Source organism: Euleptes europaea, chromosome 2 (assembly GCF_029931775.1).
Source record: "Euleptes europaea isolate rEulEur1 chromosome 2, rEulEur1.hap1, whole genome shotgun sequence".
NCBI lineage: Eukaryota > Metazoa > Chordata > Lepidosauria > Squamata > Sphaerodactylidae > Euleptes > Euleptes europaea.
The window spans coordinates 84,270,685-84,296,653 of NC_079313.1; the positions used below are offsets into that span (position 1 = coordinate 84,270,685).

At 41.9% G+C, this 25,969-nt stretch overlaps 1 protein-coding gene across 1 annotated transcript in view; it reads left to right on the forward strand.

Annotated features, from left to right (window-relative positions):
• ITPR3 (inositol 1,4,5-trisphosphate receptor type 3) overlaps positions 1 to 25,969 on the forward strand; it is a 126,055-nt gene that overhangs the window by 51,222 nt on the left and 48,864 nt on the right. The window contains exons 4-14 of the mRNA XM_056845363.1: positions 9,191 to 9,277; positions 10,354 to 10,512; positions 11,395 to 11,493; positions 11,621 to 11,704; positions 12,948 to 13,094; positions 15,338 to 15,433; positions 20,157 to 20,201; positions 21,016 to 21,158; positions 21,952 to 22,051; positions 22,967 to 23,127; positions 24,149 to 24,290. Coding sequence (XP_056701341.1) covers positions 9,191 to 9,277; positions 10,354 to 10,512; positions 11,395 to 11,493; positions 11,621 to 11,704; positions 12,948 to 13,094; positions 15,338 to 15,433; positions 20,157 to 20,201; positions 21,016 to 21,158; positions 21,952 to 22,051; positions 22,967 to 23,127; positions 24,149 to 24,290 — 1,263 coding nt within the window. The remainder of the gene's footprint in view (positions 1 to 9,190; positions 9,278 to 10,353; positions 10,513 to 11,394; positions 11,494 to 11,620; positions 11,705 to 12,947; positions 13,095 to 15,337; positions 15,434 to 20,156; positions 20,202 to 21,015; positions 21,159 to 21,951; positions 22,052 to 22,966; positions 23,128 to 24,148; positions 24,291 to 25,969) is intronic.

The following is a 25,969-nucleotide window of genomic DNA, read 5'->3' on the forward strand; positions in this document are numbered from 1 at the left end:
TAATCCATTGTTTTGGGGATTAGATTTAATTAAATAAAAGTGGCAGTAGCATATTGAAGGGCTTTGAATTGCCAGTGAAGCATCCTGAAAGCAGTAGCCTCTGCCAGGGTGGATTTGTGGTTGCGGCACCACCTACTTGGAAGACTGTTTCATGCCATTGTGTTGTAGTGGCTGACTCACAGCAGTAGAGGTTCCCCCTCCACCACAAAGACATCCTGCATACCAGCCCTTTTATTTCAACCAGAGCTGGGACAGAAATCCTCCTTCAGTACTCCTTCGGTTAGTAGATACTGATGTGCCCAGCCAATTTCATTAGAGTCAAATCCTTGTTGTGCATGAACGACTTTAGAAGAAGGAAAGCTCTAAATGATCTGGTGAGGAGATAGCCTGATAACTTTCTCTATGCCGATTCTGTTTTGGTTATTCCGTTAAACGAAAATGAAAACCACTCCAATACACAGTCTATCAAGACTGAAGTCTGGATGGACAGTTTGTCCATTTATTTATTTATACTATAGTTTTATTTATTTATAGTAGTTCTGTAACCCCTCTCCAGAGCCCTGCTCCAGGAAGTTTACAAGTAAAAACAATACCATAAATTCATTAAAAACCAAAAGGTAACCATATAAAAACCCAAACAAACTATTAAAAACAACCCAGATGCATAAGAACAGCATCAAACAACAACTGAACACTCTAAAATATCCATAAAGCAGACCATAAAACTGCAAAAAAGATAAAACCCTCTTAGTTAAAAGGCTGGATTACAAATAAATGATTTGCCTTGGATCAATAAAACAACTTTTCCCAAGGCCATGTGAGTTTTGCACACTGTACTTTGGGGCAGTGTGCAAAAATGTACCTCATTGACGAGTGTAGTGCAGTAAGGTGTCTAGGCAATAACAACTGGAGAAGCCATTAGTTAGTGACTGTTATATCTGTTTTAGCCGGCAAATGCATTAAGAGCCCTTGATGTAGATCAGGGGCTGCAGGCCTTTTAATTAATGCGAGCTACTTCTGAGTAATGAAACATATTTATTTATCTAATTCATTTAGACCCCAGCTTTCTCCCCAACGGGGACCCAGAGTGGCTGACATTATTCTCCTCTCTTTCATTTCATCCTCACAACTACTCTGTGAGGTAGGTTAGGCGGAGAGAGTGTGACTGGCCCAAGGTCACCCAGGAAGCTTCCATGGGATGCGAGGGGATTTGATCCACTGCAACCAGTACACCACAGTGGCTCCTAAACTACTGCCTCCTACCTAGGGTTGCCAACCTCCAGGTACTTGAGCAATCAAAATATACACCACCACACTATTACACACAGCCAGGAAATTAGTATGGAGTCGGCTAGTTAATTTCAAGTCAATCACAAACACAAAATACTCCAGAACTTATCACATAGGTGCAAAAGTGCAGTGAAAGACTTACAACTTACAACATACAATTCTATATACAATCCTATGTTCTCAATCCTATAAGGTAACAATCTCCACAATTTTCTCTTGAGTAATCTTCACAAAGGTAACTGGAGAGCAAAATTCAAAAAGTCCCTTGAGGGTAAGGTTTCAATAGTATTTCTAGAAGAATGAAGTGGGGGACGATCGTTCCAGTTCTTCTTCAGCCCCTTTTCCTGTAAAATCCCATTTAATTATATAAATTGTATCTTACATAGGTCCAAATCTCTCATTTCATTATATCATTTTACTTACAGTTTAATTCAATTGTATATGTTCACAACTTATCTCCATTTTTCCATTCAGGATAAAGCTGCAGCTACGTACTGTACATATTTTTTCAAAGTTCCCACACAGGGTATATCATTTCACATACGTGGTTGCTCAGATGCTCTGCCCCAAAAATCTCCAGTTATTTCCCAATCCAGATCTGGCAACCCTACTCCTACCACCCCAGCGTGGTACCACATTCTGTTATGTCCTAGAAACAGAACATGAACTAGGAAAGCAGCAGAAATGAAGCTATCGCCTGAGCAACTCAGAGAAATCCTATGAAATGTCTTTTTAACAAAGAAAAGCCTAGAGCAGGTTTGTTTGTTTTTTGCAATCTTTTCTAGGGTGTTCTAGGGGCTGCATGAGCTCTGCTGCAGAAACTGGCAAGCTACCAGTAGCTGCTTGTTGGATGGTCTTGCCATAGATTGGGGTCCCCAACCCTTTTCAGCCTATGGATACCTTCAGAATTCTGGCACAGGGTAGTGGGTACAACCACAAAATGGTTGCTGCCGGAGGTGGAGCTACCCACAAAATGTCAGGTATTGAGGCCACACATGGTTCTAATAGTCTTTCTTCAACATTTCAGGTGGAAGCTCTGTTCAACAAGATGCCTTTTAAAATGAACATATTATTTTACAAATATTTTCTTCCATACACATAGCTTACCTTCCGTGAAGGTCTTTGTGCAGTGGTGGCAGCTGCTGCCGAGGCAACTTAAAAAAAAATCTGCACAGCTAATCAAATCTACAATGGCTGATCAAAAGCCCACATGGGTAAAATCCTGTTTTACTTTCTAAAAACACGTGGGCACCAGGAAACGAGTCAATGGGGACCCTTGCCGTAGATCATGAATGTTAAGTCTCTGGTCAGTTACCTGACAGGACTCAAAGGCTCAAATGAACATTTCCTTGAATCCCCACAAAATGGCTTGTATAGAATTTTCTCCCCAGGAAGATTTGTCTAACCCCCTCAGTCATTGTCTTTCATTGACTTGATATATTTATGGTTTTAAAAAGTTGATTTTAAGATCTTTTTAATTGTTCTCTGCTTGGAGGGCCCTAATTGAGAGGAAAGGTAGCATATATATGTTTTAAATAATTTGCTATGAAGTTTTAGGAAGATTACAGCAAAGCCTAGATGGCTGCTGCATGTGTGTGGAAGTTCAAATCTTCCCAATCACACACACATGGAAGTCATATTCCATGCCCCTGTCCCCATGGAAGCTGTTTTCCTTGCCGCTGAGGGTTTTTTAAAAATTGGCTATTCAATATCAATATAACAATCTGTGTATCAGGTTGTCTGAATTCCAAGCTTGCTTTTTTTTTTTTAAAGTACGTCTCTAACGCTTTTCATTGCAGAGTTATGCCTTTTTCCTTATATCTCTGAAATGAACTGGAATAGAGACTTAGGGGGTTACCGCACTTGTATTCCCAGCGATGTATTAAGAGTTTGAAAATGTTATAAAAAATACTGTTCGCACTTTGTTTGGTCCCTTTAGCTGTGAAGACGTCTTCCAACCATTTATAAGCCGTGGTATCCAAAAACCCTTTTAAAGCGATGTTTTTTATAACATTTTCAAACTCTTAATTCATCGCTGGGAATACAAAGTGCAGTAACCCCCATACTCTTCTTTTTCCATAAAAGTTGGGAATTCAGTGAACCTGATGCACAGATAGTTATAAGTGTGGAGATGTCTTTCACCCTAGAGATCAGGTCTATATTAGAATAATTGTGTCTGCATGGTCCAGGAGTCTTGCTGTCCATTAGCAACTGGCAAGAAGAAAAGTACAGACATCCATTAGCAACTGGCAAGAAGAAAAGTACAGACATCCATCCCCAACAACTGAGCACTTCACTTCTTAGAGGTGCAAATGGGCTCTGGCCAGAGTAAGACAAAATGTTTACCAGCTAACAACTCAACCAGATTAACTAGCACAAGATTTTCGAGATATAAGCTTTTGAGAGTCAAAGCTCTTTTGTCAAACACTTGAAAGCTTATACCATGAAAATCTTATTGACCTCTAAGGTGCTACTGGACTCTAATCTAGTTGTTCTACTGCAGACCAACATGGCTACCTACTGAAACTAACTGAACTAGAGTGCCCCACCTAAGGGACAGAGACTGGGTCAGGAAGACTGGTAATGGCCCCAGAGGGGCATGGACACCCAATGGAGATATTTTTAATTCTTTGGGTATGAGGGAGAAGGGTCTCTTTGGTCCTTCCTCTCTTGGCTTTTGTTCTTCTGTGGTCAAGCCATGAATGACCAAGGCATTACAACTGGACTCCATCTTGATCAAATGTCAAGGCACAATGGGGGAGAAGCTCCAAATTCTGAGAACTAAGCTAATAAAGAATTTTAAATGTTGCAATGTTAAGAGCTATTAGCCTATCCTAATTCAGCATTGTTCAGGGTATGTATAGAGGACTGCGTGTTTACACTGTTTCTTTTTAACCTTGTTTAGCCTAGTAGATGCATAGACCATGCATATGCTTTTTATTTGTTTATTAAATTTCTGATAATTTGAATGTCCAAAGCTTGATCTCTGTACCCTAGGGTTGCCAACTCCGAGTTTGGAAATACCTGGAAATTTGGGGGGTGGAGCCTGAGGAGGGTGGGGTTTGTTGAGGGGAGGGACTTCAGTGGGATATAATGCCGTAAAGTTCACCTTCCAAAGTGGCCATTTTCTCAATTTGAACTGATCTCTATCAGCTCAGTTGTAATAGCAGGAGATCGCCAGCCACCACCTGGAGGTTGGCAACCCTACTGTACCCATACCACACCTAATTCAGTAATGTTTTCCAAAGAGCAGTGAAGGCAAGGGGCAGCTGTTAAACGCACCATCCCCAAAGTGTGATGGTCTGGAAGTGTGATATATCTTTCCCACGCTAGCTAGTACCAGTGAAGAAGCAGATGGGGCAAATAAGTGGAACCTTTAGATTGCAACATGGTAAAGAGTGCTAGAAGTACTAATCCTTTTAGCAGAAGATACTCTTCCAGATTTGTTAGTGGCAGTCAACAATACCCAGAGAGAAGTTGGTAAACAAGGAGAAAGGGAAAGGGGTGCCTCTCTGGGCAGAGACCCGGGAAGGCAGCAGAACTTTGCACCCAGAGAAACAGGAAGAGGGCTTGCAAGGCTATTTCCTAACAATAGCATTATATTCAATTGCCAATTAAAAAAACAACCTGAAAAAGCCAGTGGGGGTGAGGAGTAGCTGCTGCTGGAGTAGAATTGCCAACCTCCAGGTGAAGTGCCTATAAACTTCATACTAGCTGGAGATCTCCTGCTATTACAACTGATCTCCAGCTGACAGAGATCAGTTCACCTGGAGAAAATGTCCACTTTCGCAATTGGACTGTATGGCATTGAAGTCCCTCCCCTCCCCAAACCCCGCCCTCCTCAGGCTCTGCCCCAAAAACCTCCTGCTGGTGACGAAGAGGGACCTGGCAACCCTATGCTGGAGGCGTAGGGCAGGGAAATCTGCCCTGTGGAAGCCCTGTGGCTGACACAGGAGTTATAGGGAAACCCACAAGGCTCTCCCCATGGGAAAACACCTAGGATTTGTGGTTGCCTAAACTGGAAAAAATGCTTATGAGATGAAAAGAGGCTTACTGCCTCTCCCAAATTGCAATGGGCTGTACCTTGAAAATAATGAAAATAAAAAAAAACACAGCTTGAAGGCACTTATGTGTGTGCACCTACTCACGCACAAGTCTGTTTGTTTTGCCATTGACCATAACAAAAGCCTTTTCAATATGAATTAAGCTGTTTACATATTTGAAAATAGACACACTTCAGCACTAACAATGATCTAATAATATACAATCCAATACATGTGACTTAAGAAACATTTCACAACCATTTACTAAGGTGTGTGGCAAATCAGCCACTTTCCTTGTGATCTCCACATTACTATTAGCAGGTAAAAAGGCTTTTTTTAAAAAAGTTAGAGCCTTGTTGCATACAACTGTGGATGTTAATTATATGTGCCACAGCAGTAATTCCTGGAGATCTCCAGGCCCCACCTGAAGGTTGGCAGCTAGGGATGCCAAGTGCCAGGTGGTGGCAGGCAAACCCCCACCAATCCACCTGGCTGCCCTCCGACCAGCTGAGGGTCGGTGGGCAACGCGGGCATGTGCGCCTGCCCGCCACGCCACGTCACTTCCGGTTATAAACCGCAAGTGCTGCATCGCAAAGGGGCCTTTACCACTCAAACTGAGAGTTTGAGTGGTAAATGGCCCCATTGCTAGGCAAGAAAGTTAGTGGCAATAAAAGCAAAATTCCATAGGAGCAGACATGTTTCATTTAACAATATGTTATCTAAAGTCTTTTGCAAGCCTGTCCGCAAGCCATAGTTCTTTGCCAATCACTCAGTATATCTACAGCAAACTCTCAGTTTGAGTGGTAAAGGCCCCTTTGTGATGCAGCATTTTTGGTTGTAAACCAGAAGTGATGCAGTTGTGCCCACGCGATCTTTCCCTACCTCTGCCCCAAAAACCTCTACCTCTGCCCCAAAAACCTCCCACCGGAGGAGAGGGAGGATCTGGCAACCCTATTGGCAGCCCAACAAAAGAAAGGCTTTAAAAATATTTCCATTTTAATTTTTTTGCTGCGGCACCAGAGGCTATTGAACCACAGCTGCAGACAGAGTGACCCGACTTGTACTGCGCCCAAGTATAGATGAATAATCAAGGATGACATGGTCGTACACCAAAAGAAATTTACATCCAGATTTTTTACCACAAAATCAGAAATTCTCTGCACACAATAATCTGTCCTGTTGCATAGATTTATGTAGTTGGTATAATTTGAACATATGCAGCTTTTTGAGGATGTAAAATTCAGAATATTATGAAAAAAGACTTGGATGGTAAAGAGCTGCTAAGGAAGAGAGATGGAGCTAGCAGAAAGTAAGGGCAAGGATTATATAAGGCACTGAATATTGAACCACCAGCATAATACCTGCCTTCTGCTGTCTTCTGAGGCTTGGGCATTTACTGCCCATGGAATTTCTCTGTAACCACGAGAACTAGAAAATAGGGTTTGTTTTGATAACATGACTCTTAGGAAGTTTTGCACTAGAATCCAAATTCTTTGTAGCGTGCATGGAGAGACTGGAGTAGAAAGAACAACCTAGAGTAGAAAGAATCTGAAGCGGGTCAAAGCTTTTCAGTGCCTAAACTCTTAGAATGGACCCCTTCCTGAGAAGAAGTGTGTTATCTTATTCAGTTAGACACCTACTAGACAGGACTCAGTGCTTCTTACCGAAGTAAGTTTTCTCTTGAATTGCTACAATAAATTATGAAAAGAATGTATAGTTATTTACTATTTATTTCACATAAAATATATGCACGTAAATGGTTACAAAGTTCTAAGACATATTATGAAGTACAGACATTATGAGTCTCAAACATGTTCATGTATGCAAGCAATCTTTAAACAATCTCTATTTCTTTATATTTCTCTATATAAGAGTTCAGACCTTACACCTGTAATATTATTTCATTCAGGAATATGTCAGTTACAGAAAGCGTATAAAATATGGTTAGTGCAATGCACATTCATTCAGAATATAAAGCAGTTACAGAAATCTTGTAAAATATGGTTAGTGTAATGGAAAAAGATTTGATATGGTTAAGAGCATCTTAACTCAAATAACATAAAACATCATAGTAATATAGAAGACATACTATACCCCGTTATGTCATTTGCAAACCTTCTCAACCTTATATCAGGCTTTAGAGAGATCTGAAAAGTTCCTGATTCATGTTTAGGATATGTGAACCTTTTTGGTCTTTTATATGGTATTTTGGTATTGCAATGTCTTTGCAATGAATGTCTTTGCTGTGTCTTAGCAAAGGTTAGAGAAATCTCAGGTTCCATGAGTTTATGTAGAAATTGTATTTTAAAGCATACTTTCAGTCCATGCCAGGACTAAGTCCATGAAATCATACAGAAATCTCTTGGTATCCTTAGCCTATGAAAAGGCCTCTGATCCATGTTAGGAACAGGGATATTTATGGTATGTTCATGCTATCCATAGTTGTGTCAAAATCAGACAGCAATACAAAGCTTATGAGAAAGCCATGTAATGTGTTATGTGTAAGCTTAAAGCTGTTATGAAGTCTCTCTGATGGTGCTAATATCAGAGAGATCTGTGTGTGAGCCTAATAGCTTCATGAATATTACTCCATGTAATCTGTGTAAGCACTGTGTACTATGTAAGTATTGTGCATTATCACAGAGTACAGAGGCACTCCTGTCAATTAGGAAGACCTCTGGCTTCTGCTCAGAGAATGTTCAAAATCCTCTCTGTCAGCTAGAGAAGACTTCTGACACAAACTCAGAGAATTAGCTTTTAGTCCTGTGTACAGGAGACTATAGGTTTTCACAATCTTCATGTTTGCAAGGACTGGGAAGCCAAGCAAGACTTATATAGATCTTTGTGAGATTCCATCAATCCTTGTTAGAATAAATGGGCTCTCAGTGTTCCAAATATGGAATGATCCAAACTCCTAGACCCCACTCTAAGGTTGGTAGGAATTCTAAGAGCCTCCATCCCGTAGGATGGAGAAGTCTGCAAGCATTCATTTCAGACATCCAGCCTTAGTAAGTACTGGCTATTCTGAAAAGAATCTCCCTCAAAGGAGTCTTCCCCTCCATCCTCACAGGAAAGTTTGTAAAATGTTAGAGGTATCTGTAATTATCCAGAACATACAAGAACTAAACATTTAAAGAAACCTCTTTTGCCTTGAGAGCTTCAGTCCACGCAAGAATCAGAGCTTCAAGTTTTTACATCTCACGCAAGAGATGGAGAGAATCATGTCAGGTCTGCGGGTGTCAGCCTTTCAATAACTCTCTGCCTTCTGGCTCACTAATGCTTCCTTATATATGTTTTGGATCAGTGTGTATCTAATCTCAGATGGTGCAGCTTACCCTGGCCATTTGTGTCAAACAACCATCCCAAGGCTCTGTTAATTTTTGCTGACACAGAACATTTTCTAGCATTGTTTCCTTGTTAAGACTATAGTTAAGGTTGCTGGTTTACCTCCCTAAGAGAGGTGTTTGGTAACCTCATTTTGGAGCTTCCCAAAGACAGTGCACCAGGGCTTTCTTAAAAAGTTAAAATCCTACCAGCCAACTGTTTGTTTGGGTAGAGGATGGAAGGGAGAACTGAATCCAGCTCCCCACTCTCCCGAATTAACAGGCTTCTAACTTTTTTGGACAGAGTACATGCAAGCAGTAGCTGCTGGATGGGGGTGGGGACGACGATGACTATGGACACAAGACCTATTTGCCTGTTTGGCCCTTCCTCCAGCTAGGGAGTATATATGGAAGTTTGTTTTCACACATATTTATTCCCTAGGTAGATCAGTGCCCAACTTCAGTCTTACATTTTCTGCAGTTTCTCATTGCATGACTCGGAATCATTCTGATATGGTTACTGTTTCTTAACAGCATGCTGCTCAGATGGAACAGAAGCAGAATGAAACGGAGAATAAGAAGGTGCATGGGGATGTGGTGAAGTATGGAAGTGTCCTACAGGTATAGAATTTGATGTTTCTCCTCTCATGGCCCCAGTCTCACCTTTATGAACTTAGTTTTTTGCTAGGAAATGTGAATAAGATTTTTGTTTTAGGGAAGATGTTTATAGAGAAATAAGGGCATAAAGCTATCAGCTATGCAGCTACCTCCCATTATCTTTTGCCTCCATCAAATAGCCCAGATACCAACAGAGACACTAATTTTAACCACTAAGTAAGAGCAGGCCTTAGGTAGGAAATTACATTTTCACTGTTAGGCCAAATGTACAGCCTGAAGTAGCCTCCTCATTCTTCCAATGGTAGGACTGGCTGCAAAATTGATGGAAGCAGCATTTATGGGTGTTTGAAACAGCCCTCATGGATCAGACCATCACATACAAATCTATCACATTATCTCACACAAAATACTTTTCAGTTCATATGCTCTGCTGAAAGTCAGTGAGTGCTGCTTACCTGTAAGATATTGACTGTGTGACTCAAGTCATCCTCTGCATTTGGAAAACGCATTAGGCAGTAAAGGTAGAGACACCTTTTCTCCTAGGACTGGCCATTGATTGTTCAGCAGAAGTCCTCACTTAATCCTTCCCTTACCTATGTTTAGCTGAAAATTTATCTCCTGGGAAATTCTAATTGGAAAGTGTGGCCTTCTCTTATGGAAGGCATTGAGGGAGACGTGATATGTTGACGGTCAGACTTTGATATATGTGGGAACGGCTGCAGGTTAGTTGTCAAATTGAAGGTCAGGGAGGGAGTTTGCTTTCTAACAGATGTTTTTGTAACTTCTTGAAATCAACTTCACGCTGTGTAAAGGATCCATGTTTGCCTGGTGATTTTAATTTGGTTTAGGATGAAATGAGGCAATAAATGGAGATAAACTGGCTAACAGATGAGGCCAAGGCTAACATGCAGAGTGTTCCCTGTAATTATGAAATGCAGTTTAAGATCACAGACAGTTCTCTTCGCTGAGGTTGCTGATCATGGGCAGACCCAATTTTCTCTCATATTAACCATTGCCATTAATGACCACCAGGTAATGTTCAAGTTAGGAACTAGTCTGCTCTAAATTTGGTTTTCCAGCTTCTCCATATGAAGAGTAATAAATACCTAACGGTGAACAAGCGCCTCCCTGCCCTGTTGGAGAAGAATGCCATGAGGGTGACACTTGATGCTACAGGCAACGAAGGCTCCTGGCTCTTCATCCAGCCTTTCTGGAAGCTGAGGAGCAATGGAGATAATGTGAGTGTAACTTCTTTCCTCTGAGGAGCTTTGAAATGCATACCTGCTTCTTTCTCCCTGATGTTTTCTCTCAGCAACTTTATGTGGTAGGTTAGGCCAAGGGAGAGTGACTGGCCCCAGGTCATCCAGTGAATTTCATGGGCAAGTGAGGATTTGAACCTGGGTTTCCCTAGTCCTAGTCTAACACCACTGTACCACCCTGGTTCTCCAGCTGATCAGCTATTGGGTAATACAAATGCATATGTGTAATGGCTTATGCTCTGAGTCTGGAAAGTGCAGGAATAATTTTATTGATATCTATTTACTTGGTTGCCCTGACCTTGATGGCCCAGGCTAGCCTGATCTTGTCAGATCTCATAAGCTAAGCAGGGTCAGCCCTGGTTAGTATTTGGATGGGAGACCACCAAGGAATACCAGGGTTGCTGTGCAGAGGAAGGCACTGGCAAACCACCTTTGTTAGTCTCTTGCCATGAAAACCCCCAAAAGGAGTCGCCATAAGTCGGCTGCTACTTGAAGGCACACACACATTTACTTGGTTAAGAAAAAATGTGTGCCACATCTCCAGACACCTGCTAGAGGTAGCTCACAACGTAAAAACAAAATACAGTACAATCATAAAGGCAACTATACATTTATAAAGATGAAAACAAGCCATTAAACAGCCTAATATTTTATCCATAAAACGGTCATCAGGCTAAAATCTGTCCATAAAAATATCTGTAAAGGACAAAATAATTTAAACTGGTGAGGAAAGATTTGTCAGGGAATGTAGGCTCCCTAGTTCATTAGATCTTGGACCATTACTTGTTCATTGGGAAAAGCATATGGCAGCCTTCTGTACCACAGGCCAACATTCCTAACCCCTGTACCATCTTTTCTCAGGTAGTTGTTGGAGACAAAGTAATTCTGAATCCTGTGAATGCTGGGCAGCCATTGCATGCTAGCAACTATGAACTTGCTGACAACCCTGGATGCAAAGAGGTATTGAGAGTGATGGGGGAGGGAAGGGTTCTGAAGATGGGGAGTCGATTATAATGATTAGAGTTAACCTGTTTTGGATTTTTGTGGGATTTACTTTCTAATGCATAGCATGTCCTTCTTTACTTAGGTAAACTCAGTCAATTGCAACACCAGCTGGAAGATCAACTTGTTTATGCAGTTCCGGGACCACATGGAAGAAGTGCTTAAGGGGGTAATGAACATGTGTCTTTTGTTTTTTGAGCAGATGTAGAAGGCAGATGTGTACATGCTTCATGCTACACTGTTCCTTTTGTGTATCTTAACAGGGCATTTATATAAACAGCTTTTAGTCGCTGTGTGGCATATCTGAGAGGCAGAAAGCAGAGGAAAATAATTTTAAGTATAAAATAAATTCTCTGACAATCAGTGTCTCATGGCCTGTCTAGTTAAAGGGTCTCAGATTGGAAGGCTGGGAGAAACCTCTGACTAATACCTTGGAGAATTGCTGTTGGTTGGAGTAGACAGTTCTGAGCTGGAGGGACTGATGGTGTGACTCAGTAAAAGGCTGCTTCTAATATCACAAGGATTTATTGATAGTTTTTGTATTCTCCAATGTGTGAAGGAAATTCTCTTCCCTTCTTTTGGAAGATTCCAAGGTTGACTATCTGGAGAATTCTCAACAAAACATGTAGTATTATGTTAACTATACTATTGCCTGGCCTTCAAACAAGTTTAATGTATAGTATATGTAAACATAGAAGCCAAAATGACTAAACTGAGACCCTAGAAGCTAAAATGACTAAACTGAGGCTATCATATTTTGGTCACATTATGAGAAGGCAAGAGTCACTAGAAAAGACGATCATGCTAGGAAAAGTTGAGGGCAGCAGGAAAAGAGGAAGACCCAACAAGGGATGGATTGACTCAATAAAGGAAGCCACAGCCCTCAATTTGCAAGACTGTCAAAGATAGGACATTTTGGAGGACGTTGATTCATAGGGTCGCCATGGGTCAGAAGCAACTTGATGGCACTTAACACACACACACATATGTAAACATGCCCTGACCTGGATAGCCCCAGGCTAGCCTATCTCTCAGATCTCAGAAGTAGGGTCAGCCCTGGTTAATATTTGGATGGGCAACCTCTAAAGAATACCAGGGTCGTGATGTGGAGGCAGACAGTGGCAAACCACCGCCAAAGGTCTCTTACCTTGAAAACCCTATGGGGTCGCCATAAATCAGCTTTGACTTGATGGCACAAAACATTTTTTAAACATTGTATAACAAAACTCAGCACAACTATTTGCAATCAACTTTTACATGTGATATATGATTCACATGTTTGAGATTGTTCCTATTGTAGTTTTGGTTCAAAGATACCAGTGTCAGACTAGACTTATTTTCTGCTTTCACTGTCTCAATCAATCATAAGTTATTTAAGGCAGCAACTAATAGTCTCTGTATTTCACTGACAGGGGGATGTGGTCAGGCTTTTCCACGCTGAACAGGAGAAATTTCTCACCTGTGATGAATACAAAGCCAAGCTGCATGTTTTTCTTCGAACCACGTTGCGACAGTCAGCCACATCTGCCACGAGCTCCAATGCACTCTGGGAAGTTGAGGTGAGTGCCAGAACTGTTTCTGGGTTCAACATGCTTGCCACCAGTTTTATCCCACTCTGGATTAGATCTAATCTGAATGCATTGGATCTAAGCTAAAATTTTAGTTTACATGGTAGATATTTATCTGTATGGAGGGAGGTGACCAGTGGGGAGTCCTGCTGTACACTGCATTGGTCAGGCTGCTTCTGGAATATTGTGTGCAGTTCTGGAGGCCTCAGTTCAAAAAGGATGTGGACAAAATGGAGCAGGTGCAGAGGAGAGCGATAAGGATGATCAGGGGCCTGGAGACCAAGCCCTATGAGGAAAGGCTGAGGAATTTGGGAATGCTTAGTCTGGAGAAGAGGAGGTAGAGGGGGTCATGATTGCTTTCTGAGGGGGGACATGATTGGAGGGGGGACATGATTGAGGTGGAACATGATTGAAGGGCTGTCACTTAGAGGCTATTCCTGTTGGCAGCAGAGGATAGGACTTGCAATAATGGGTTTATATTACAGGCAGAAAGGTACTGGCTGGATATTAGGGAAAACCTTTTACAGTGAAAGTTGTTCAGCAGTGGAATCAGCTACCTAGGGAGGTTGTGAGCTCCGCCTCACTGGCAGACTTTAAGCAGCGGCTGGGCAAACACTTGGCAGGGATGTTCTAGACTGATCCTGCGTTGAGCAGGGGGTTGGACTAGATGGCCTGTATGGCCTATATGACTCTCTATTTCAGTGGTTCCCAACCTTTTTTTGACCAGGGACCACTAGGACTTTTTTGTTCGGTGCAGGGACCCCAAGGTTCAAAATAAAAATTCTGAGAATTTGAACATAAAGTTTAATCATAACTGTTAGTTAAACATTAAACTTAGAATAATCTTTGAATATATATTTTTATAATAGAGAACTTTTAATTGAAAATATTAAATTAATTATGGGTTTATAACTTTGTTTTGCGGACCTTAATTTAGTTCTCACGGACCCCTGGGGGTCCACGGACCCCTGGTTGGGAACCAGTGCTCTATTTGTTCTGATATCCCTGCTGTAACTCCCACTAATGAACAATAATGTAAAAGGAAATCTCATTGAAAGAAAGACAAAAAGTAGCATTTCTTTCTGGGTTGGCTTAAATGAAGGATCATAAAGGATTTAAATTGCATCATGGTTCACCCCAACATGCCAAAGATCAACCCTGGAACAGATGACCCCAGACTATATGAAAGTGCCTCTGAGCATGTTAAAGAGTACATTTCATTCACTACTGAATACGTAGAGGGAGTCCTCATATATCAGGGATTAGGGAGCAATGTTTCGAGACCAAAAGGTAATGTTTCTAAAATTAGGCAGTTCACAACTTTGACATTGTATGCATTACATAGGGGCCACGTCTTTCTCATCACGAGGCAGTGGTTAGCTCCCATTGAGGATGTTGAAAGGAGGGGTGGGGAGACCAGTTCTAGAAATTATGGTTCCTTGGAGGTTGTAAGTGGTTTCCGTGCAGGTGGCAAGATCAGGCTTTTGTCAAGTAAATCTTGTTTCTGAACTCTTCACTTTGCTGAAATGGAAAGAAAGAGTCATAGTTTAAACCCTGGGACTTATCCTTCAAAACTCAGGGTTTAACAATGAAAAGGGAAGGCCTGCTCTAATTTAGCAACAATAACAAACCATTTCCCCTTATCTCAGCATCTGTATAAAGTAAAGGATGTATAAGTTTATTTTATGGACTCGGATGAACACAAAAGAAGGGTGCCTATAGTTATTAACCATTGTAACTGCACTTCTGCTTAACTGCAGTGTGGAAAGCATGGTGCTCCTTAATTTCTGGGGTGAAATTTAGTTCTTTTCCTTCCAACCATGGGTTCATGTCTGATGCTATGGGGGAGAAACAGAAGGCACAAATGGATTCTGGGTAAAGGGATAAGAGTACTGTCATCAGGCACACTTGATTATTATGTCAGAATAATTTACCAAAAATTAATAAGTCGTTCCAGGAAGTGAAATGGTCCTGTTCAGAGTCTCATCAAGACAGAATCTGAGGTCTAATTTAGCAAGGAAGATTCTCAATACCCCTCACTGAACTCTACCAATCCTTTGTAGTCTGACTGACTAAAAACAAATAATTGCAGTGCTGACTGACGCTTTGATGGGATGTTCAGCCAGGTAGTCAAATGGCCTGGGCAAATTTCCATACTTTTGCTAGAACTTACACAAAAGGAAGTACAAATACAGCAAATACATCTGACTTACAGCTCCCATTGCTCTTTTCAGGTGGTCCATCATGATCCCTGCCGAGGTGGAGCGGGACACTGGAACGGCTTGTACCGCTTCAAACACCTTGCCACTGGGAACTACCTAGCAGCAGAGGTGAGAGGAACGGTTGCATCTCTGTGTAGGTGTACGTTTGGGTTTGTCTGAAAGCTGTGGGCAAAATCTCGCTGGATTCAGGAACACAAGGTCTTAACATTCTGCTGGTTTCAACAGCTTGTCTTTTGTTACTTCCTTGTATTGCAAAGCAAACTCTGGAAAAGCACAAGCAGGATACATTACAGAGTGACTTTAACTGAATGGCGATTTTAGCATAAAAAGTGCCAGTTATTTTTCCTTAGATTTTGACTATAAAATTATAAAATTTGACAATAAAATTATTCATTGAATTATTTCATTTCTAGCATCACTTATCTCCCTGTTTTCTGAAACAAATAAACGAAAAACATATATAAGTCTTATTTTGACTCTAGAATAAAAGAAGAATTCCTATTGCTATAATTTGCTTTCCCGAGTTCAGAGCCATTTACAATTTTCAGATGTTCATGGTTCCTCACATCTCTTATCAAACTTACTAAAATAAATCATCTCAGTGTTTTCTGGATTAGAAGCTATAGCTGAAGGTACTTTGCTGTAGGATGAGAACATTCTGAGAGAGGGAGCTGAGGGGATGTTTGTGTGAAATGTAAAGGGCTGCTAGCCAATGGCTGGTACCCAGTGGGAGTTGGGGAAGGACATGGGGGTGTGGTGCTGTTGGCATGTTACTCCAGGAATTGTTGCAAAATCTATGGTAAAATTGTAAAGCTGCTGGCGATTCCTAGAGTGATATGACATCACATCCGGGTTGTCCCCGGAAGTGATACCATGCTGCTGTATCAGCAGCAATTTTAAACATAATTTTTCAGGGGGAGGGGTCCATAGTGGGAGACTTGGCAATCGTACAAAATGCATTATTTGTCTAATCCTTCCAGGCCAGCTCTACCTCCATTAATTGGTCCTGAGTTCAAGGATCCAGTGTGCCACTGTTTCTAGTTTCATTGTGATGGAATAATAATTACTTCATCAAGAAGATGCACATTTAAGCCTCATCTAGGAGTACATCACATTTCCAAGACCACAAATGATAATTCACTTCCACAGGATTTAGTGATGACTGCTAGTTTAGATGCAGGTTGTGGCCTATTTTTTTACATTGGAATGGAGAAGAACAACTGGTTATTTTTGTTACCAAATTATTTCGAATAGCTGGTTCCACGTACTGTGGGGAGAGGGACGGTTATTTTTGTTGCTCAATTGTGATTCCACTTCCAAAAAATTGATGCATTTGCCACTGACCTCAATTTTTGTTTCTAAGGTGTGTCTACAGTAGTTAATTCACGGCATAATGGCATTATTACTCTACGGTAGAGGTATTTTTTCTTATTGTTTATTACTTTGAAACATGGAAAGGGGAAAAAAGTTATCAATCCTGTGTGTTGTGTGTCATGTGCCATCAAATTGCTTCCAACTAAGGGCAACTGTATGAATGAATGACCTCTAAAACATCCTATCATTAACAGCCTTGCTCAGGTCTTGCCAATGGGAGGCTGTTGCTTCCTTTATTAAGTCAGTCCATCTCATGCTGGGTCCTGCTGCCTTCACCTTTTCACAGTATTATTTTCTTCTCCAGTGAGTCTTTCCTTCTCATAATGTGACCAAAGTATGATAGCCCCAGTTTGGTCATTTTAGCACCTAGGAAGAGTTCAGGCTTGATTTGATCTAGAACCCACTGATTTGTCTTTTGGTGGTCCGTGGTATCCATAAAACTCTCCTCCAACGGCAAATTTCAAATGAATCAACTTTCTATCTGTTAGCTTTCTTCATTGTCCAACTTTCACATCCATACATAGTAATGGGGAATACTATAGTTATCTGGATCTTGGTTGCCAGTGACACATCCTTACACTTAAGAATCTTTTATAGCTCCTTCATGGGTTTCTTTCCCAGTCAATCTCTTTTCTTTATTTTGTCCTGTTCAGTTAATGTGTTTCCATGTTGATCTTTGAGCACGTCTAACCGTGCTTTAAATTTCCCCTTGATTTCTTGGATCTTGTGGAATAGATCTCTTTTTTTTTCTTCCTTTTGTGTTGGTTTCCCCTCCTGTTTCCTTACACTAGTTATTATAATAGTTCTCTTTGTCTCTATGTGGCAATTACTGGGACACTGCATTTAGACTTTTGAGAAGTGCTCAGTGGCAGTTTATCTCTGTAAACTGTCTTCTGGGGGCAACAACAGGGGAGGCTTTGGTCTCTTTGCCCTACATGTAGGCCTGCCAGAAGCATCTCATTGATCACCTCGGGGAATAAAATATGTTAGATTAGATGCACTATTGGTCTAATCCAGTAAAAATTTTCACATTTGTATATACCAACTTCACACATTTTAGACCTTGCTCACATTTGAGCATATGGAAATAGTACTCCCATAGGGATTCTTCATAGGGTTGCCAATTCTGGGTTGGGAAATTTCTGGAGATTTGGAGTGGAGACTGGGGGAGGTGGGTTTGGGGAAGGGGAGGGACCTCAGTGGTATAACACCATAGGGTCCACCCTCTGAAGCTGCCATTTCCCCAGAGGAATAGATCTCTGTAGCCTGGAGATTAATTGTAATTCTGGAAGATCTCTTGGCTTCACTTGGAGGTTGACAACCCTGATTCTTTAGCAGGCCATGCCTTTAAAAAAATACATTTTCCTTTCCTCCCCTTTTATCAATAAGGAGGATAATGTTCAATGAAATCCTGTGAAGATACTCCAGGATTTTTTTCCTGCTCTGCTCTGTGGCAGAAAGACACACATTAGAAAGTGGTGAAATTAAGATTGCCTACTTCTAGGTGGGGCCTGGAGATCTCTCAGGATTACAACTGATCCCCCAATGACAGAGATCAGTTCCTCTTGAGAAAATGGCTGCTTTGGATGGTGGACTGTATGGCATTATATGCTGCTGAGATGCTCTTCTCCCCACCCTGACTTCCCCAGGCTTCATCCCAGACTGGGCCACGATCCCACCAGTCCGCTTTGTGTGTACAAGGTCCCAGGTTCAAACCATGCCATCTCCAGTTAAAAAAAGAAAAATATCTGGTGGCAGGTGATGTAAAAAATCTTTTCCTAAGATCCTGGAGAGCCGATGCCAGTCTGAGTAGACAATACTTACCTTGATGGACAAAGGTCTGATTCAGTATAAGGCAACTACATACGTATATATATACAGCCACAAATCTTCAGCAGTTTCCCAACTTGGAGCTGTCATCCCTACAATAAATGAGCCTCACTTTGGTAATGTTCACATGAACAAGCCATTCAGTGTAGGTCCTCTTATAGAAGTCCATAATCTTCCTTACTTCTTGTTTTAACTCCTCATAATGAGAACACAGAAGTTAGTATGTATTATGGGTTGGTTAAGCCAAAATTCATTAGAAAATGCTCTTGGGGGAGCCTTTTTCCTAGGAGCTAACTTTGCCTGCACTGGTAGAAATTGTTTTTGGATAGAATTCTAGGCTCCCTCATGGCTCTTCCTTGTTTACGGAGGTAGAAATGGAAAGCCCTGGAACCAAGGCCATAAACAACATTGCTGCTTGTTTGTTCCCAAAATCCTACTCTTTCCTTCAATGGCAGACTCGGTTACAAGTTCTTTCATCAAACTCTCTCTTTAAAGTTCTCTTCCTTCCTTGACTTTGGACTTGGTTAGTGGGAAGAGAGACCTTTTTTTATTTGCTCACTTTGAGCCAAAATCTACTCTCACCCCTAGTGGATTATGGCCAGTGTTTAGGTAGCTTTAAAAATGTAGCTTGGCAGGTTCACATCAAAGTTCTCTTGCTCAAATCCAGTTTCCTTGTGTACTTGGATAGCTCAGTGATCTAGGAAAAACAATAGAAACAATTCTGAGTTTCTGGATGAGAGCCAAACTAGATGTGACAATTGTTACAGGGACAGCCCATGGCCGCCAACTCCATTTTAAAGGAGAATTTAACCATTTTAAAATGGCTATGAGTGCCCGATCCAGTTCCTGCCCATGGCATGGTGCCAACAGGTAATATTATTTCATCCCTCACACCTTTTACAGGGCTGAAACAGCTGTTTTGGCACTTTAAAAGGTGCAGGGGGAGGGAACAAGATGGCCTGTTGGCGCCATGCCACGGGCCTGATCAGGGCTCGTGGCAATTTGTAAATGGTTAAATTCTCCTTTGAAATGCCACGTCTGATTTGGCTCTGAGGGAGGAGCTTTAACCTACCTCTGTAAGGGTAGCTCCATTGATTTTAGAATGCCTACTTTGACTACTTAGAAATATGGGCTGGAGAGCTTCGGTCATACTCCAGGATCCCAAGAATCATGCAACTGGTTCTGTAGGCCCCCCAAATTTAAAGCAGAGATAACTGAGTCAGAATGAAGACTAAGGGAACAATCAGTTTTGCACGCAGTCAACAGCTTAGATATCCAGTTGACAGCATGAAAGCTATGAGCAGTTATATCTGAGGCAGGAAAATTCGTCAACAATAATGTTGCGCACAGTCATGCTTCCATCACCCTTCTATATTGATTCCCAAATATTTCAGCATATTTTTAAAAAACACTCAGACTGGCACTCTGATACACTGAGCAGCTGGTTCAGGAAAATTTTGGGGACTCTAGTGATCTAATGGGACCATCTTTCCCTCTAGGTTTCCACTGGCAGACCAAAGACTGAATAATAGTATGAGCAAAGTTGTCTCCTTGTTTGGAATCTCAAAAGGTCAAGATCAGTTGGCTTGTGCTTAAATTTTTTTTCTATTTCTTTAATTTTTTAAAGGAAAACCCCAGTTACAAAGGTGACACCGGAGAGCCCAAGAGTTCGGTAAGCTTTCAGCTGCAACTGAATTGCTTGGGGATGGTTTGGCCTGCTGATGTCTGGGTACTTTTTAACCACCCAATCCAATGCCGAGTCGGGCATGCTTAAGCCTGCTCAAATACATGCCTCACAGTGCTATCCTGAACAGAGTTACACCCTTCTAAGCCCATTGTGTTCAATGGACTTAGAATGGTGTAACTCTGCTAAAGATTGTACTGTTCATTTATTTATTTAAAACATTTTAATGCCACCTTTCCATCTGATCAGGGTCCCCAAGGTGGTGCATATAAAAACATTAAATGAGGCTAGCTCTGACTAGGATTGGGCAGTGTAGCTAAAAAAGCCCTCTAGCAGTGTGTAGAGCTTCAAGGAATTGCAATGAGACAGGGCAAGAGAATGGCATGTCTGAAACCTGCACAATGGCAGAAGGCAGCATAGATATTGTTATAGCCAACAAAATTGCCAAATGTGAAGAATCATGTTTTGATGCATGCTTTATCAGGGTAATGGCCACTGTGCATTTTCACGAAGTACAATGTAGAAACGTCAAGAGTCTTTGCCAAATATTCCTGCCATCATAATACATTGGTGAAGTGTTGGATTGCTGTTGTTGTTGCCTACTCCTTGTTCAACCACTAGGTGCTTAGCTGGTGCTTGCTGAACAGGAAGCTGGAAGCCATGCTTTGGAAATTCCTGAGGTTGCCAGAACATATGGTGTATGAAATTTGGTATATATGGTGTATGAAACTTGGTATATATGGTGTATGAAACTTGGTGACCCTTCTAACACAAGACTGAAATGCTGCTTCCCTTATGACAGGGTGGAACCTGTCGTTCCAGTCGGAGGAACACCGGGGAGAAGATCAAGTACCGGCTGGTGGCTGTGCCCCATGGAAATGACATAGCTTCTCTCTTTGAACTGGATCCTACTACGCTGCAGAAGACTGACTCCTTTGTCCCCCGGTAAGTACATCTATCCATCACACTCACATCTGTGGCAGTATCCTACCCTGCTGAGCTTGAATGGAGCCTCTGGGTAGGAAAAAGCTATTTCCACATACAGCAGAGGTGGAGCAGGAAGAAAATACGTGCTTCTGAGTAAACACCATAAGACCTTGACAAGACGCTAGGGCTCAGAATGACAGGACTACTGGTCTGCTGCCTCTTCTTTTGTTCATATTCATATCTTTCTCATGTATTGAACTGCTCAGCTTCTATGGCAAGAAACACTAGGTTAAATTGGAATTAGGAAAGAGGCAAACTTTGGCTGTTGCAACTAATGCAAGAAGCACTTCAGAATTCTCCCAATCCTGATATGTATTTGCATGCAGAGACACACACTTAATAAAAAGACTATCTTCAATGGATAATTGGCAAAATTCAGAGAATATGTGTAATCCCATTGAAATCAATGGAATTTATGCCCTGACCTGCTTGAGTTGCATTCATGTCAGTGAGACTTACAAGGCCTTAATGCCGTCTTTTGGTCCCACAAGTCTTGCTATATAGGCTGGGTGATGGTGTGTCTCTGAACTGAATGTTTCTCATTGGAGGAGGGGATGCAGGTCACAAGCTTACAATCCAGAAACCACTCTCAGATATCTATAGCCAGGCAATTGTAAGCCAGTTTGATTCTTCCTTAAGTGGTAGAGAAAGACGGCATATAAAAACCAACTCCTCCTCCTTCTTCTGCTGCTGTTGTTGCTGCTGCTGAAGGCATCATAGAAAAGTATAAACCATTCTGTGTTGATTTCAGGAATTCCTATGTCCGACTGCGTCACCTTTGCACCAACACCTGGATCCAAAGCACCATTGTGCCCATTGATGTTGATGAAGAGCGGCCAATTCGCCTCATGGTATGTTCCTCCTTTGTGGTTCTGCTAGAAAGAGGGATTATCCCCTGGCGGAAGGATGCCAGTAAGTGACAGGATGTCTTTCATAGAATCTAGAAAGGAGAAGTTTGGCACATGTACCTTCTACCACTGCAGCACCATGTCAGGAGAAGCTGTCTTTCTTTAGACAACATATTCCATGGTGATCCAGTATCTCTTCTATAACTTTTGTACTTTTATAATCGGTGCCATAAGGTGGTCCGAGATGCTCCTTCATTCTTAAACTATTTGTATACTGCTGTGTACCAGAAACTGTTAGTGAACAAGTTCAACAGTGTTGTATGTTTTGGACACTTCTACTGAAACATCCAGTATTGGTTGCAGCTTGCAGAGAACCCCAATGGTGCACTCATGTGCACTGTAGCTCCAACAGTGTGTTTCCTAGTGCCTAGTTGCTTCTTGAGTCTTGGGAATGAAATCCAAAGGATCTTGAATTGAACAGGAAAAAGGGGTCTTTTCCTACCAGCAAAGCACTGAACGAATCTCAGGCAGGCATGTCACTGCTTAGCTTGTTCACCAACACAGACTTTCTTACCTCTAAGCATGGCAACCTCTCCCTGACTGGTAGCAGACTCTCCCTGTTCTTTGGAATTTGAACCAAGCAGAAGCTGTTCCCCAAAGTAAGCACCTGGATCCCCAAAGGCAGCCGTTTTGTGATAGGTCCTGCCCCCTTATGGCAACCATTATATAATGATGTCTTCTACCCTTTCTCAACACTCTGGAAGTGCCCACCAACTCAACACGGTTGGGATCCCCTAGGCTAGACAGATTATTGGCAATTTAGTAGTGGCAACATAAATGCACAATTTATGCTTTACCCCAGTAAGGAGAAAGCAAATCACGGCAGATGATGACTGGATTCTTCCCCCCCACACACAGCTTGGCACATGCCCCACCAAGGAGGACAAAGAGGCTTTTGCTATTGTGTCTGTGCCTGTGTCAGAAATCCGAGACCTGGACTTTGCCAATGATGCCAGCTACATGCTAGCCAGTGTGGTGGAGAAGATGAATGAAGGTTTCCTCAGCCAGAATGACCGAAGGTAAAAGGACCAAGTGCTTTTGATACAGAGGAGGCTTAGTGGAATGCTGTAAGGAGGGTGATAGTGGAATAGGATCCATTGACAGATCTAATCACTAACTGTGGCAGCCAGACTATCTCCTTGAAAGCTGAATTAATGAGAAACAAGGACAAATTCCTTTTTGCAAAAAAGCATCCTCTTTTCCTGTGAGTGGGAATCTTTCATGTCCATGAGGTGGCCTGAATATATCGTATAAGGTAAAAGTAAAGGTAATCCACTGTGCAAGCACCAGGTCATAACTGACTCATGGGGTGATGTCACATCCTGACATTTACTTGGCAGACTATGTTTACAAAGTGGTTTGCCATTGCCTTCCCCAGTCATCTACGCTTTACTCCCAGCAAGCTAGGTATTCATTTTACCAACCTCGGAAAGATGGAACCTTGAGCCTGAAAATGACTTCCATCAGGATCAAACTCAGGTCATGAGCAGAACGTTTGACGGCAGTACTGCAGCTTACCACTCTGCACCACGGGGCTCTTTCTATATAATATAAAAAAGGTAAAGGTCCCCTGTGCAAGCACCGGGTCATTCCTGACCCATGGGGTGACGTCACATCCCGACGTTTACGAGGCAGACTTTGTTTGCGGGGTGGTTTGCCAGTGCCTTCTCCAGTCATTTTCCCTTTACCCCCAGCAAGCTGGGTACTCATTTTACTGACCTCGGAAGGACGGAAGGCTGAGTCAGCCTTGAGCCGGCTGCCTGAAACCAACTTCCATTGGGATCGAACTCAGGTCGTGAGCAGAGCTTGGTCTCTCTCATATAGATTTATGTAATTTATCTTGGACATGCATTTTGAAGTTCTTGCTGGAAAGCTTTGGTTCAGAATTGCTTTGTTATAAGGAACCAGGGAATGAATTAAGGCTACTTATTGCCTTTATTTTAGTTTCTCATGAACTACATGTGTACGACTCAAATGTCTATTGTATTTAAGGGGATGGGGCTCATTTGTGGATAATGCTAACCCTTGCATGTCTGGCAGGTTTGTGATCCAACTGCTGGAGGACTTGGTGTTCTTTGTCAGTGATGTACCCAACAACGGACAGAATGTTTTGGATATTGTTGTTACCAAGCCGAACCGGGAAAGACAGAAACTCATGAGGGAGCAGAACATCCTGAAACAGGTGACTGGGAAAAGAGGCTGAAGAGAAAGTTTGGAGATGAGCATTGTAGTGTTAAGCCTGAGAGTTTTGTGGGGGGGTATTTTTGAAGCTGCTGAGCTTTTCTAAAGAATAGCTCTCACGCCAATGCTTGCTGGAGTGAGCAGTGCTGAAGATTCCAGAAGTGAATTATGTACTACAAGATCTAGGTTCCGTTCATATAGGCTTTGGCTTCTAAAGGCAAACAGATTTTTTGGGGGTTGTGGTGATGGATATCACACATCTAAAGGATAAAGTGCAACAACAAAAAAGGATCAAAACAAGTTTTGGAAAAGCTGGATCAAGATTTCATTAACTGCAGGAGGTCAGCATTTATCCTTAAGGTGTGTGATATGCACATGCCTTCAGAAGCCAAAGTGGGTTATAGAGCCCATATGAAAGGAACCTTAGGATGGCTGAGAAGGAGGGTACAGAGAGTGATATGCAGGCAGGCAGTTTAATGCTGCATTTCACATAGATATAGAAATAAATAGACAACAGCATTTTCAGGTCACACACTTTATTGCTGCTACCATCAATAATAATAGCATTTGTATAGCACTTTTCCTGAGTTATCAAAATACTTGGCTTATATTGTCTGAGCGATCCATAGAAGAAATGCATAACATATGTCAGTGTTATTGCAGATGGAGGGCGGGGTTAAGTTGCTCATGCAAGTTGAAGGCTGAACTGATGTTTGGACTCCTTAGTGCATGAGTCACAAAGTTCCCTTCTTCCCTGTACTAGCCACAGCGGGCCTAGAGTTTTTACACAAGATCTTGGTCGTTGTGTCATGACTTCACTAAAGGGTGGAATTCTAACTCGAGGGCCTTTTCTGCATTCTCATTTTCCTTGCTTGTAAGTTCCTGTTTCTTCCGGGGGGGGGGGGGGCAGTTCTGCATGCGTTTTGCTCCCTCTAGTTGTCTATTCAGTATTGCACAGGTTTATGTCCAGCACATCTCCCTGAAGATTCAAACTGAAGGTTTTTATACTGGACATAAACCTGTGTGATATTGAATCGACTAGAGAGAGCAAAACTCGTGCAGAATTGTACCCCAAGAAGCAGGAACTTACAAGCAAAGAAAATGAGAATGCGGAAAACCCCAAGGAGAAGATGAGCTCACACAGATGATGTGAGACCACTTTTCCCAATTTACTATAATCCAGACTAGTACAGTCTGTGGACAGTGAAGAAAGCTGATAGGAAGAAAATAGATTCCTTTGAAATGTGGTGTTGGAGGAGAGTGTTACGGATTCCGTGGACTGCCAAAAAAACAAATCAGTGGGTTCTAGATCAAATCAAGCCTGAACTGACCCTAGAAGCTAAAATGACTAAACTGAGGCTATCGTATTTTGGTCGCGTCATGAGACGACAAGAGTCACTGGAAAAGACTGTCATGATAGGAAAAGGTGAGGACAGCAGGAAAAGAGGAAGACCCAACAAGAGATGGATTGACTCAATAAAGGAAGCCACAGCCTTCAATTTGCAAGATCTGAGCAAGGCTGTCAAAGATGGGACATTTTGGAGGACTTTCATTCGTAGGGTCGCCATGAGTCAGAAGCGACTTGACGGCACTTAACACACACACACACAAGTACAGTCTGCTATAAATACAAAACCAGAACTAGAAATATGCACAGAACCAACAACTATAGTCTAATAG